Source organism: Micromys minutus (assembly GCF_963924665.1).
Source record: "Micromys minutus genome assembly, chromosome: 3".
Lineage (NCBI taxonomy): Eukaryota > Metazoa > Chordata > Mammalia > Rodentia > Muridae > Micromys > Micromys minutus.
The window spans coordinates 81,041,580-81,056,824 of record NC_137972.1 but is presented as its reverse complement, the minus strand read 5'-3'; the positions used below and the strand labels follow the sequence as shown (position 1 = coordinate 81,056,824).

At 46.3% G+C, this 15,245-nt stretch overlaps 1 protein-coding gene across 1 annotated transcript in view; it reads right to left on the bottom strand.

Annotated features, from left to right (window-relative positions):
* Positions 1-7,038: 7,038 nt before the first annotated feature.
* Positions 7,039-15,245, bottom strand: part of ZNF592 (zinc finger protein 592) — a 29,870-nt gene continuing 21,663 nt past the window's right edge. Inside the window, exons 4-9 of the mRNA XM_080914844.1 lie at positions 13,743-13,919; positions 13,307-13,466; positions 12,920-13,207; positions 12,592-12,704; positions 11,968-12,103; positions 7,039-10,777 (exon numbers count right to left, since the gene is read on the bottom strand). Of these exons, the coding sequence (XP_080770970.1) occupies positions 10,262-10,777; positions 11,968-12,103; positions 12,592-12,704; positions 12,920-13,207; positions 13,307-13,466; positions 13,743-13,919 (1,390 nt within the window). The 3' untranslated portion in view covers positions 7,039-10,261. The remainder of the gene's footprint in view (positions 10,778-11,967; positions 12,104-12,591; positions 12,705-12,919; positions 13,208-13,306; positions 13,467-13,742; positions 13,920-15,245) is intronic.

The following is a 15,245-nucleotide window of genomic DNA, read 5'->3' as shown; positions in this document are numbered from 1 at the left end:
GTGCTCGAGCTCGTGCGTGTGTGTGTGTGTGTGTGTGTGTGTATGTGTGTGTGTGTACACATGCACACTCACATGTATGTGTATTTTGCTGGCATGGAACAGACATGGAGGCCTGCAATCTCAGCATTCTGGAAGAGGTGGCAAGAGGACTGGGAGCTCACAGGCATCCTCAGCTACATATCAAGTTTGAGGCCAACCTGGGTTACATGAAACACTGTCTTAAAAAGAAAAGAGAAGGGGGCTCAACAGTGAAAAACACTTGCTACTCTAGACGGACAGCCTTCAGTTCCTAGCACTCACATGGTGGCTTACAACCCCTGTAACTCTCGTTTCAGAGATCTGATGTTATGTTTTCTACCAGCACCAGGCACATACATGGTGCCCACACACATGGTGCACACACACATGGTGCACATAAGTGGTACACTTTCACGGTATACACATGTGATGTACATAAATATAAATATATGGCAGGCAAACATCCACACAAAAAATAAAAATAAACAAATCTTTTTAAAAGAAAAAAAAATACCAAAACTCTAAAACAAAATACTAATGGTCACGTACTTTGAGCGCTGTGTAGGTCAGGCTCTGGTCCCACTGTCATCCTCTCTGGTGACTCAGCCAGCATCCTGGCAGCAGGTATACTGGCCTTTTCCTCTCAGGGACCTTCACCCTCCCGTCCCTTGAGCAATGCAATCAAATGCTTGTCACTCCAACATTGTCACCAGGAATTCTTCTACCTCTAAAGTGCCAGCCCATTATCCTTCCCCCTCCCAGGCCTACACCTGTCTTTAGGGACAAGTGTCTCTCCCCTGGTGCCTATGATTGCTTGCTCTTTCCTTTGTTCTTTATCCACCCCATCCCTCCCCACATACACAGAAACACAAAGTTCAGTGGACAGTGACTTCACCTGTGTGCTGGGTAGTTTTATGTCGACTTGACACAAGCTAAAAGTCATCTGAGAGGAGGGACTTCAATGAAGAAAATGCCTCCATAAGATCTGGCTGTGGATAAGCCTGTAGGACATTTTCCTAATTAGTGATTGACGAAGGAGGGTCCAGTCCATTGTGGGTGGGGCCACCTCTGGGCTGGTGGTCCTGGCTTTTATAAGAAAGCAATAAGCGATGTCGGCCGTGGCAATAAAGCTAGTAAGAAGTACCCTTCCATGGCCTCTGCATCACCTCCTGCATCCAGGTTTCTGCCCTGTCTGAGTTCCTGTCCTGACTCCCTTCAATGTTGAACAGTGCTGTGAAGTGTGAGCTGAATAAACCCGTTCCTCTTCGGCTTACTTTTTGTTCACAGTGTTTCATTGCTTGATTCAGGAATCTTTTTTTTAAAAAAGAATATTTATTTACTTTATGTATGTGAGTACACTGTCTTCAGACACACCAGAAGAGGGCATCTGATCCCATGACAGATGGTTGTGAGCCACCATGTGGTTGCTGGGAATTGAACTCAGGACCTCTAGAAGAGTAGCCAGTGAGTGCTCTTAACCTCTGAGCTGTCTCTCCGACCCTTGATTCAGGAATCTTATGGTCCTTGCCCCTTGACCTTCTTAAGTCGATCTTGTAGGTGCTTTACCTAGAATCTGGGTATGGACTCCATCTTGCTCAAGGGAGGACCACTGTTTATGGTGCCCCACCTGAACCCAGTTTCTTGTCCAACCATTCACATTCTTCTAAACGGACCGTTTTCTTTCTCTTCTCTAACTCTTCAAACAAGACCCCCTGAGGTGAGGTATGATTCCCATCTGTCTTCTCACCAAGTGAAAGGCCAAACGAAGCTAGGGGTTGGCATAAATCCAAGTGCAGCCTGGGCTACATAGTGAGTTTTAATGATACTAAAATGTGAGACCATGTCTCAAAAAACAAAAACAAAACAAAAAGCCCAGGCTTCCAGTCTGGATCTGGGGAAGGTGCAGCAGCAAGAAATGGATGAAGCAAGACCTTTTGCCAGGAGATGAACCAGGAACACAAGGCTTTCAAGCAGAAACAAACAAGGAGCCAAAACAAAAAAAAAAAAAAAAAAAAAAAAAAAAAAAAAGTAACAAACTAACACCTGGAGGGGCCAAAAGCCATGGGGATGCACCTCCTGCCTCAGGAGGAATTCCAAAATCTGGCAAGAGAACTGGAGAAACAACTGGGCAATAAGGCTGACTCTTGCAGAGGACCCAGGTTGGATTCCCAGCACCCACATGGTGATTCACAACCATCTGTAACTCTAGTTTCAGGGGATCTAACAGCCTCTCTGAGCACCAGGCATGTATGCACATACATACACACAGACAAAACACTCACAAGCATAACATTATACATTTATTAATTAAGAAAGAAATACAGCAAAAAGCAAGCTGCTCCTGTGGCTGAGATGGTGGTGACCCCTTCCTAACTCTCCTTTTCCATCTGTAACTGTACTGAAGTGTTGTCGTAGGGTGGCCCTCCAATACAACAAACTTTTGTAAATAGCAATAATTACAAACAGAAATCAAGTTTCTACCCTCTCTTTCACCTTCCTCACATCCAAAGGTCAATTGTTCCTTCAAAGCCTGGGGAGAGCAGGGGGATGGGGAGACGCTGGGTATGGTGACTCATACCTGTATCCCAGCACCTTGGAGGCACTGGGATGACTGCTATGGGCTAAGGCCCAGTCTGAGCTGTACACTGAGTCCCTGCCACAGAAAACAAAAGGGAAAAGGCTAAGTAAGAGAACTGCTGAGAGTTCAGGGTGAGCCTGGCTCAGAAAACTAAAGTAACAAATCCGAAGGACAAAGTGAGGTTATTGGGCAATAACACCAGCTTGGAAGAACAGGCTGTCTTTATCACCCTGTCTCACACACACACACACACACACACACACACACACACACACACACACCCTCTCATTCTCATTTTTTCTTGATTCAAGTTAAACTCTATTCCAAGACAGCTCAATTCTGGGACTACAGAAAGCCCACAAATATGCAGACACAGCACCTATGGGATATCGCTTCCTTGTTCTTGAGACACGGCCTCACTCTGTGCTGTCTAATAACATGGACTTTGCAATGTAGACTAGGCTGGCCTCAAAGGTGTGCACCATCACACCTTGCTCTTTTGCTTTCTAAAGGTCTGAGGTGCATACTTGGCCTCATGGGACATGTAGAGGTGTGGGGGGGCGGGGGTTTCCATGACTATTTTTAGAGCTAAGGTCTCTAAATGAACCAGAAGCTCATTGTGCCAGACTGACTTGTTGCCCCCCACACACACACACACCACTGCAGATCAGCTTGAAGGAAGGATAGCTAACCTGCAGTGTGAGGTAATAGAATCTCATGGATAGAAAGAACAACAGGGATCTGGGTTTTGTTGAATTCTCATGCGAGGACTTGGCTTTCAAATGAGAACAAAGAGGAAGGGGTGTGTGTATGTGTGTGTGTATAGCCACCCCACATAGCTTAGGCAAGCATACTTGCACTGAGCTATACCTCTGACCTGTTTCTTTTCTTTTTTCTTTTTCTTTTTAATATTTATTATTTATGTATATGAGTACACTGTAGCTGTCTTCAGACACACCAGAAGAGGGCATCAGATCTCATTACAGATGGTTGTGAGCCACCATGTGGTTGCTGGGAATTGAACTCTGTACCTCTGGAAGAGCAGTCAGTGCTCTTAACCACTGAGCCAGCTCTCCAGCCCCTCTAGTCTGTTTCTTATTCTTTCTTGAGACAGGGTCTTACTAAGCTATACAGCCTATCTTGAACTCATTCTTGAGCCTTGCAGGCCTTGAACTTTCCATCCTCCTGCTACAGCCTCTGAGCAGGTGGGATTGCAGGCCTGGGCCACAGTACTCTCAAACGCTGGTCTGATCTTTCTCCAAGAGCTTAAGTAGCCCTCAGCTCAGGCAGCAGAGTCTTTGTTCCAAGAGGGTGGAGCCTCTCGGTCCCGCCCTTATGGGATGAGCTAGCCAGTCCGGCATGTTCCCATCCACGGACTGGAGATGTGGCCACAGCTGTACTGGAGCAAGTGGACACCAACTAAAGGGTGACTGCTCACAAGAAGGCTCTCTGACTGCAGTTTGAGTGAAGGGGAGTTTAGGTCCCCAAAGTAGGGTTACCAGTTAGGTGTTCTCTGTAGCCTTCATGCTCTGACTGAACTCCACACTGGCCCACGTCCAAGCACCTTCCAGAGAATAGGGTCCTCAGCAGCAGTTAGTTGAGCCCAGAAAACCTTATCTTCAACTGAGCCTAGAAAGGCCTCCCAACCTTGGCTTTTCCTTTTAGGGCAAACTAGTCTGTTATGTTCCTTTTTGCTCTTCCTACCCCTGTACTGGGACTGACCTCAGGGCAAGTGCAGTACCACTAAGCTATTTCCCCAGCCTTTCCCTTCATTCTCATTTTGAGATAGAGCCTTCTCATTCCTCTAAGTTAGCCAAGCTGGTCTAGAACTTGACCCTTCTTCCCTCGGGCCCTGGGTGCCAGGATGACAGGTTTGTGCTACCACAACTTTTTCAAAGCAATCTTTAATGGCCTTAGCTCTCTGTCCCCTAAACATCTTCTCATTCTTCTGAAATTTTGAATGCCTCTCAGTAACAACTGGTACCATTTCTGCCCACGCAAGTGACACCACTAACAAATCCAGCCAGCACCTGTCCTATCTGTCTCCTATTCCACCCATTATCCACCCCCCAACGTTAGGGGTTGAACACAGAAGCTCCAGGCAAATGTCCCAGCCACACACCCAATCCTAGCACAGCTTCCAGCCCAGACAGGGCTTGAACATGCAGCCTTCCTCCCCACTGGTCTGCTCTGGACCAGCCGTCCTGGCCTTCTACGACTTTCTTTCACTCCCATCATCTCTTCACGGGTTGTAGTATTCTTGCACCTAACACAATTTAAATTTGAAAATAAAAAAAAATTTACAGGGGTGTGGTGGCTCACACCTGTCATTTTGGCATTTGGAACCCTGAGGCAGAGGGATCCTCATGAGTTTAAAGCCAGCCTGGACTACATAATGAATTTCAGGCTAGCCTGTGCTAGATATCAAAATTGTCTTTATACACACACATTTTTAAAGATTTTTTTTTTTTTTTTTTATCTATGAGTGTACTGTAGCTGTTTTCAGACACACCAGAAGAGGGCACTGGATGGTTGTGAGCCACCGTGTGATTGCTGGGAATTGAACTCAGGATCTCTATAAGCGCTGCCAGTGCTCTTACCCGCTGAGCCATCTCTCCGGCTTTTTTTATTTAAGAGTGTCCCATGTGATTCCAGGCTGGCCTCAAACTCACTATGCAACCCAGACTGGTTTGAAACTGAGCCTCCCTATCTATCTCCCAAGGATTGTAGGTATGTACCATTCTTCCCAGCTTCATAAAAGCACATTTAAAGGCTGATACACCATACAATGAACTAGTCCAAGAATCCATCTGAATGCAGGTCCCTAAAGTGCTGAGATGACGGGATTTAAAGATGCCTGAGAATTATCAATAGGCAGAAAGTCCAATTTGGAAAGGCTCAACAAAAGGCAAAAATAATAGAAAGGAACTCAGAATGTAAAAGCAAAAACCCTGATACAAATTGAAATATAAATAAATGTACTTGCAGGGAAAGATCTTTCCCATTTTGCACAGATCTTAGCCCAAAAGTAAATGAATAAGTAAGAAAGAAAATAATGTAAGAATTCTTGTCTTTAGACAGTCATTTCTACACAGGCATAAGCATCAGTGGGGTGAGTAGAATTAAGCCTGTTCAAGACACCCAAAGACACAAAGCAACCTCATCATCAGGAGGTAAGAGAACCTGAGTCCAAATACTATCAAACAACAGGAATCAAGAACTAGCATATCTGTGAGGGTTTTTGTTTGGTTTTGAAGACAGAGTTTCTTTGTATAGCCTTGGTTGTCTTGGAACTAACTCTGTAGATCAGGCTGACCTCAGGAGCTGCCTGCCTCTGCTGGGACGGACGAAAGGCATGGGCCACCACTGTCACCACCACCTAGGTGCATTTTTGACCTTTTTTAAAAAAAGATTTATTTATTGTATGTATGTGTGTGAGTACACTGTCACTATCTTCAGGCACACCAGAAAAGGGCATCAGATCCCATTACAGATGGCTGTGAGCCACTATGTGGTTGCTGGGAATTGAACTCAGGACCTCTGGAAGAGCAGTCAGTGCTCTTAACTGCTGAGCCACCTCTCCAGCCCTGCATTTCTAACTTTTAATTATTGTTTTTCTCCATTTTCTTACACTGCTCCTGAGATCACCCAAGGAAAATTAGAAAACTCTGTGTGGCGCTACATGCCTACATATAATCTTATTATTCAGGAAGATGAGGCAGGATTTAGGGGCAACCTGGGCTACAAAACAAGACTGTTTTAATAAAAAGAATAAAACAAAACAAAACAAAAGGTTTGGGAGGCAGCTCAGTGATTGAACACTTGTCTAGTGTGCCCAATAATCCAGGACATTCACAACCTTGACTATAATTCTAATTATACTATAAATTTAATTACGAATATACCAAAGGACTATAAGGTGATAGAAGTTGGTAACTGCCTTGCTAAAAGGATGGGGTTATAAATATGTGTTTTACATTTCTCTATTAGTAGTCTGTCACTTTACAATAAAAAAGCATTTTAAACAGGGACTTGAGGAACTCCCTGCTTAAGCTGCTGTGTGTGTGCTCAAGAAGGTGAGTGGCAGTCTTGGAGAAGACAAAGGACATATTCTAGAATCTAGAAGGTCTGATCTTGTTTCGGCCAGCCCGAGAGCTCTGTGGTTATATTAGTAGTTGAGTCCGATGTATTCATTCATGCACACATTCATGCTCTCATCCATACACCTGGATGCAAATCACCTCTGGATGCAAAAACCAGAAGTTCTAAAAAGTTATACTGATCCAGTGTCTTAAGTTTTGAACAACCTCTATAACACTACGTAAGTGGGGAAAAAAAGCAAGCTTCAGAACATGACGTATAGAATGCTACTGTCTGTATTAAAAATAGATATATAAATATACATATTTATAAACTCATAAATGCATAGAATTGCTCTGAAAGGATACACAAGATAGAGATAACAATGAGGAATTCTGGCGAGGGCACTGGAAGCTGACCTCCACCAAGAACTTTACTTTTTATTGTATGTTCATTTGTACTGTTGAATGCCTTATGTGGTCAAATGTGTATGTATCTATTTTTCCAAACCAAAAAAAAAAAAAAAAAAAAAAAAAAGGTTTTAAAAATACCTGGTGTTGAATGTACAATGGCATACAGGACAAAAGTTCCTCAGCCTGGGGCAAGGCAAAATGTGGAAATTCTAGGATGGGCCACAACACAACCATTAAACTTTTAAAACCCAGACTGTTTACATAAGAGGCAAATTCTTTACAACAATTAGTCCACGGTAATTCAGCATATCATTTTACAGAGACAAAGCAGTTAAGGAGTAAATACTAGTCATTTGTCAAGCCTCCTAGTATCCAGATGGTAGTTTCTAGAGGGCAGCAAATCTAGTCTAGCTTGGTCGGGAGAGCATCCACTGCAGGGGAAGGATCTGTCCTCGGATGACAACTAGTGCACTAAAAACTGTCACGAGCAATCAGGAGAGACTCGGAGGGAACCGTGTGTTCCCCAGGAGTTAGGTAACCTCTTCTAGAGTGTGCTCCAGAAATGATGGGTCTTCAGATGGAATGTAAACCCCAGTGAGAGCCAATGTCAGGGACACCGCATGTGTAAACACAGGGCCCTCCTTGGGGTGACAAGGCACTGGAGGATCTGACATTAAGGGGCACCCTGCCTTTTTGGAAACTAGAAGGGTGGGCTTTGGATGGGTCCACGCTGCTGACAGGCTGGCAGCAGCCAGAGCAGCCCTGTCACTAAGGCAGCAAAGGTTTGACTCAGCACCATCATCACAGGTAGCCCAACATATCTGTCATTTAACCTAAGGCCTTTTTTTTTTCTTTCTTTTTTTTTTTTGCCTCTGTAAAATAGGAGGGTAGCTGAGATCCTTGTGAGGATTAAGTGAAAAGTCCCTGGTAAGAGTTAAACAAGATGCTGGACATGAGCAGGGCTGGAAATGTGATCTTCCACTATCACTGAATAATGGATAAGTAAACTGGCCAGTTCCTAACGGAACCCCTCCTGTGCCTCCTGGTCCACAAGTACAGAACCCCCCATCCACACAATAGCCTGGAAATTAGAGTGCTTGAACACTCATGAATGACCTCATGAAAGCCTTGAAGGAGCTGGATGGGGATTCCTAATTCTGCTTTGAATGAGAGGAGCCCATGAGGATGATGGATAAGGGCAGCAAGAACTCAGCCCATGGTTCAGGCTTCCCATAGCAGGTCCTATTCTACTATTCCAAGACGCTGGATCTGATGAGGCCACTGGCTTCACCCTTACGTTCTCCACCTTCTTTGTTTCAGCTCCCATGGTTTCCAAGTGGAGAGAAATGCAGCCATGCAGCTCGAAGCCCTCTTTTCACCCCGTTAAGAACCTGTTCTCATGAATGATCTGGGGTGCAGAGGCTCCCAACCCTGGGGAGACTAGTATGAGGTGAAGACTGGATGGGGTCTGAAGAGAAAGCAGGGTGTGAAGGGACTGGGAAAGAGACAGTGGCTGGCTTGGGACCCACTCAGCAGGGCTTGTTTTCCTCCACTGCTGGGAAAGCAGGGAAGTGGAGGCCTTCCAGAAAGAATGCTCATTAACGTGGTGTGTACAGCAGAGCCTCTCTGGAACTGAGGTAAGCACTAACTTTTCCCACTGCCATTGCCTTTCACTAAAATTTGGCATTTGATAGAGCAAGAAAAAAAAAGTCTTCAATTGTGAAAAGGTCATGCATATTTATCCAACTTGATTCCTAATTGGTATTCATGCCTCCCTTGAAAGATCAAGCCTAGGAACTCAGCCAGCACCCCTTCTCTGTGCTACAGGGCCTAGCCCAGGCCTGTTGGGTCCAAGAACACCTTCCTACAACTTGCCCCTTGTGCTTGGACAGGCCCAATCTCATCTAATCCCAATTCCACCAAGTCTGGATTTGCTGTAGCAATAGCAGTCTCTGAATGTTGTGTGAATGTCCAGAATTTCTTCTCTTCATCCCTCACCAAGAATCTCTTGGGTTGAAAACTCTTTGATGGAAAGATGCCCAGAGAATATCAATAGACCTTAAGGCTAATGCTGCCAAGCCAGAGTCCTTGGAGGTGGCTCCTGACCAGTACTGCCACCCCCCTCCCTGCTCCTTTAGAACTCTCCAGAGAACCAAGATGTATAGAACTCCTGGTTTCCCAAGCATAGGCTCCAGAACCTAGAGCTCCCATGGGCAGCAGAACATGCTGTTTTCCTTCAGATGGGGTAGTCAGGGCTGTCTGGGAAGAGTCTCAGGTGGAGCAGGGAAGGGCTAGCTCACCAGAAGAGGAATACAAGAGCCTACCTGCATGGTAAGAAGATTTTTTATTGAAATATAGTCTGAGCAACAAGAGTGTAGCTGAGAGGAGGAAGGGCTGGCCTGCCTGCGGCAGCAGCATCTCTAATGGCACAGGAACAAAAATACAAATACCCCAATGTCTGTGTGCCCGACACCCCACCTGTCAGGGACTGCAGGACAGCAGCAGAAGGAAGACCCACCCCAGCCCCAAAGAGGATGTGGCTCTTGGCACCTGCCTGCCTTGGCCATACTTCATGCTTCTCTCAGGTCCAAACAGGAGTGTACTGCCATTTCTCCCACCCACAGAGACATGATCAGAGTTAAGTCCTCAGAATGTGTCTGGGGGAAAGAATCACAGAAAGAAGACAGGAAGGAAAGGGTGAGCAAGGGACCTCACCAAGCCAGGCTGGGCAGAGTTCCCAGAGGAATGGCCAGCACCCTTCATTCCCTTCCTTCTTGGGGTCTGAGGCAGGAAAGAGAGCTCCGAGGTGTCTCCAGATGAAGACAGCAGGTAGGGAGCCCAGAGCGCAGCTACTGAGAGGTTGGAAGCTGAGTTGACAGCATTGGGGCTGCACTATCTAAGTAGCCTGGGGCTGGAAGGATATGGATGAGAACTGGGGTATCAAGAAGCAGCATTAAGCCATAAATAACAGAAGCAAATTCAGAGCTGTGAGGAATTCTGGGTGACCCCACATTTTCTGGGGCTAGGGGACATCCGGAACCCACAGCTCAGAATAGACACTGCTCCACAGCACAGTGGCCACACAAACACTGGGGTAGAGCTGTTTGTTTCCCACGGTCTGCACAGCAGGTGGAGGGTGCCACAGCCCGACTGATGGCTACAAAGCCCCTGGTCACACCTGAGGAGATAGTGCATGGCTGTTCTGGTCCTGAGAGGCCTGTGGTTGATTCTGAGGGTCTTGGGCACTGTCTTCATTCACAGCCAGGCCTAGTGACCTCCTTTGGTCAGCCACCAAAGGCTCCCTGGCACATTCTTCCAGCCCATTCTCTCTATTCTCCATGGCCACCTCCTCTCCAGAGCATGCCTCTGAGTCTGTGGCTTCCACCTTCACCTCCACAATTTCTTCTCCCCCCTCTTCCTGGTCTCTCACTTTGTGGACTATGAACAGGTGGCGGTTGAGGGAGCTGGCAGATGTGTAGCACAAGCCACAGAGGGGACACTGGGCTGTGGAGCTGTCCACCTGGTGCTGAGGTATGTGGCTCTGGAACTCAAGCTCTGAGTCTGTGGCGAAGGTACACTTTGCACACTGGAACAAGGACTTGTGCCTTTTGGTGGAGGAAACAGTCGTGCCATTGCTAGTGTCTGGAGCATCTGCCATTCTGCTGAGAGGTCTTTTCAGATGGTTCACCTGAAAGAAAAGTGTAAGCAGAGATGAGGACAAGCTCACCTGCACCTTCTGCTCAACAAGTACCATGGGACTCAGGCAGAAGTCAGAAGACAACTTTTGGGGAGTCTTTTTTTTTTTTTTTTTTCTCCCTCCACTGTGGGTTCTAGGGACAGATTTATCTACTTTCTTTCATGTGTGAGTGTTTCACCTGCTTGTATGTATGCACACCATGTGCATGCTTGGTGCTATAAACTATAAGTTGCAATAAAGTCTTTCTTCTCAAAATTGTTTTTGCCTATAGTCTTTATCCTACCAATAAGAGAACAAACTAGGGCTCCTGGGTTTTATAATCCCTCCAAGAAACATCTCATGCATGCTTAGAAAGTTACAAGAAGAATGCTGCCAAGTGACCACAGGTCATTGCTCCTGTGCACTTCTCTCACCCTACACTTTTGTACTTAATAATGTATGCTGAAACTTGTCCCCATGTCAGCAAACACAGCAGCTTCTTTCTTCTAACCTAGAGCAGAACTGTGTCGAAGAGCATGTGCAGCATTGAAGGGAAGGAAGATTGTATATGTTCTCATGTATTGGTGCTGATCAAAAAAAAAAGAAAGAAAACAAAGCAATTGATATTCTACCTACTCTGTGTGCAAAAGCTTCTGCTAGTTATCCATCCCACGAATAGCCAACAGTTTCAAGATAGCCCATGACCTCCAGGTAGCTCCCAGACCTACTGAGTCCTCCTCAGAGCACTTGGCCTATGCCACACTGGGGGAGAATCTGCAGCACAGGGCAATCAGGCTGCTCTAGAAGCTCACCAGAATCGGTAAGGGGCATGCAACAGGAACAAGGGAAGGAAGCAAGGGGCCAGCAGAGAGGGTTTTAGATCGGATTCTTCCCATAGCTAGTGCAGCAGAAGTAATAATCCTTCCTTGACAAGGTAGCTCTGCTTGCCTGACTCACTGGATTTTGAGAAAGGAGAAGTCAGGTTACAGCAGCAAAAGACTGATGGGTTCCCCATGGATCTTTGCTCCTGTTTTCTTCTTATGTTTAGTGTCCTAATGGGACACACAAAAATAGTGGCCACATTGGGTACACTCTGCTAGCTCCATGGTCACAACTACTACTGGGCTCTTGAAGCCCCTTTTAAACTTTCCAGACCCAGGCCTCACTGGGCAGCCAGTTCATAGCAGTGATCCCACACTCACCTGAGGGGAATGTCCACTTGGATGTCTGACTTTGGACGTCTGGCTCAAATCAGGGTTTCTGATACCGTGCATAAGGCTGATGTGGCTCTCCAGGAGGGAGGGCCGAGGAAAGCTGGGGCTATCCTCGGTGCAGTACCTGCAAGAGCACGTTTGAGGAGGTAGGTGAAACCCCAGAGTTCCCCAGTGTTTCTCACAAATACCAGGACTGAAAACTAAGTGAGTAGATAGACCAATTAATCAAACCAGTAAAGATGGATAAGGGAGCAGAGATAGCAGGCTAGATGCTTATACACTTGACACTAAGCCCTCAACCCAACACAATCCAGAGGGCCCAGTGGTAGGCCAGTGGTCAGTAAGAAGGGCCAGAGCACTGTCATCTGTCACATCACCATCTCTACTCTCAGACATTTGTTTCATTGTTCCCAGTGAAACAAACCCAGGGCTGGAAACCGAAAGGAATGAATAATGAGCTGCCCTGGAAGCTGGCTCCTGGCTTGCAAGATTTCTCACTTAGCTGGTGTCTTCTTGCTTTAGACTCTGGATCTCATAGCAAGAAGAGCTCCAGTGATGCCACAGGCAAAGCTTTGTGAATTTCAGGCTTTTCCCCTCCCCTTCCAGACTCACCCACAAGTGTAGACCTTCTTTACTGTGTCATGGTTGTTGCGAATGTGTTTTCGCAGGCTGCTAGGGTTGTGGAAAGACTGTTCACACTGCCGGCATGGGTACCGCCTCAGTGTCTAAGGAAAGAGAAAACAAGTCCCAAAGCATCAGGATCCTAAGTTTGTTTTAGATGATATGACCAGATAGGACACCATCAAGACCTTAAGATCTATAGTACCCAGCCTGCCCAAAGCACCAGGAACCTGAGAGGTTATCACATAAGAGGATCCCAGCTTCACAAGACAAAGCCCAAGAATTCCAGTGCTGCACAGTGGCATGTGGCTACACTTACCCGACCGTGGCTCTTTTTCATGTGGGACACATAACTCTCCCGATCAGGAACCCACTCCTGGCACTCCTGGCAGGTCCAACCAGTGTTCCTCATCCGGGGCCTTGCTTCAGCCCTGCGGTGAGCTTCTGGCCGGCCCCAACGACCAGCAGTCAGGGAGCTGCCTCTAGAGGCTACGTTTGTAGCTGAGGGTTCAGTGGGAGCTCGAGAACCAGGGCGGCTAGAAGCTGTGTCTGTTGAAGACTGGAGGCTTGACAGCTCCTCCACGTTCCGGGGAACACCGTGGGTATTCTGGGGATCAGGAGAGGGATTACTGACTAGGCAAGGGAAAAGATGCAGAGAGTCACACCCCTGGCCCGAGGCACGTCACTTCTTCCCAAGGTACCTCACCTTGACATGCTGCATTAATTCTGGCTTCTGCAGAAACAGGAGTGGGCACTCAGGGCACTTGAAGACACTTGCTTGTGTCTTGCTGACATTCTGGTAAAAATGTTGTTGAATGTGCCTCTTCTTATTGAAGACCACTTCACAGGAGCATTTATAAATTAGCCTGACAAAATAAGCCCCAGAGGTATGAGGTAACCAGGGCGCTGCTGGCAGAATCAAAGAGCCCCTCTCTCCTGTCTCTGCTCTCTCTGAACCAGAGTGAAGTTTGGGGATCCGCTAGCCTGAGCCAGTGTTCATCTTTTCCTGCCTTGGGATGTCCTCAAGAGACTCCACATCCCTCCACAGCATCAGCTCCCCAACCCATCCTTGTACCACCCTTGCAACATTCAGGCCACCCTCTCTGCCCCACAGGGCCTACTGGTCCTGCAGCTGCACTCACTGGGAGGGTTTGTGGGGCTGGGTGGGGTGCTGGGTGGCACTGTGGTCCATCGTACTACTGGCAGTCTTGAAGGCCATGGGGCAGAATGCACACTTGTGGAAAACCTGGCAGTGTCGCTCCTGGATGTGGCTTTTCAGCAAGGCCAAAGTCAGGTGGATGACACCACAGTGGATGCACCTGGACAACAAAGATGGGGGTGAGTTAGACTCAGGTGAGATGCTGGAAGAGGGATGGCAGCAAGAAGAGAGTCACCTCAAGGCTCTTCTCCCTCATTCCAGCCCATAGGCTGCAGCCTCTGCACACACATCCTAATATTATGCTTGCTACTATCTGTACAAAGTGAATGTACAAGACTCCTTGAGCTGAAGCTCATACCTGGTAGAGGTACGGCCCCAGACTGGCCATCCTATAAACCTCCAGAGAGAAGCTGATAGGAACAGAGAGGAAGGAGAATGTTACCAGCTAGAAGGGTGAAAACACAGAAGTACAAGGGGAATTTCAAAGGGAAGTTGTAGAGAACTTTTACCACTGTAACAGGGGTGTGACATACACTGCAGTGAGCACTCCATTCAAACAGTCAACCTGGAGAGACCAGCAAGCACTCTCGCTGTGCTCGAGAACTGCTCTGTAGCTGCAATGTAATATGGCTGTTAAACTGTAGTTATTTATTTTGTGGTTTTTTGAGGCAGTGTTTCTCTGTGTAGCTCTAGGTGTGAAAGATGTTAAATTTTAAGTTAATAAAATTATATTACAAATTCAGTTCCGTGCCAGCAAGAGGACTCAGCAGGTCTAGATTCTTGCTACCAACTCTTGACATGAGTTCGATTCTCAGAACCCAAATGGCAGGAAACTACAAAGCCCCAAAAGTTGTACACAGGCCTCCACACACATATACCATGCACGCAAGTATTTCCATTCTTATAGCTACATTCCAAAAAAGAAAAAGGACAATCTTATAATTATATGTTGTGAAAATAAAATTTTTAAAGAAAATAAGTGTAGATTATTTTACTTTTTAATTATTAGCAATAAAAATAATATACTATTTAAATAGTATAATCTTGCTTTTTTATGACATCATTAATCACATTCCAATTTTTTTTTTAAAGGACAGATTGTTTTAAAATTCTAATACATTTGTGGAAGAGGGCAGGAAGACTAAAACATGGCCAGAGATGACTCAGCACTTACAGAGCACTGGCTGCTTTTCCAAAGGTTGGTCCTCAGCACCCACATGACACTAACTACCATCCATAACTCTAGTTCCAGGGGATCTGACACCCTCTTCTGCCATCTGTGGATACCAGGAATACTCATGGTTCATAAACATACATGCAGACAAACAACCATAATAAATTAAAAAATAATAAAACCAAATTTTAAAAGAGAATCTAATAGTTGAAATGTATGGAAAAGAGCTGTGAAATGCCATCTGCTGTTCAAGACACAGCCATGGCCATCAGGAACTCACAGCGTCAGGTGCTGGTGCTGGGGTCTACATAA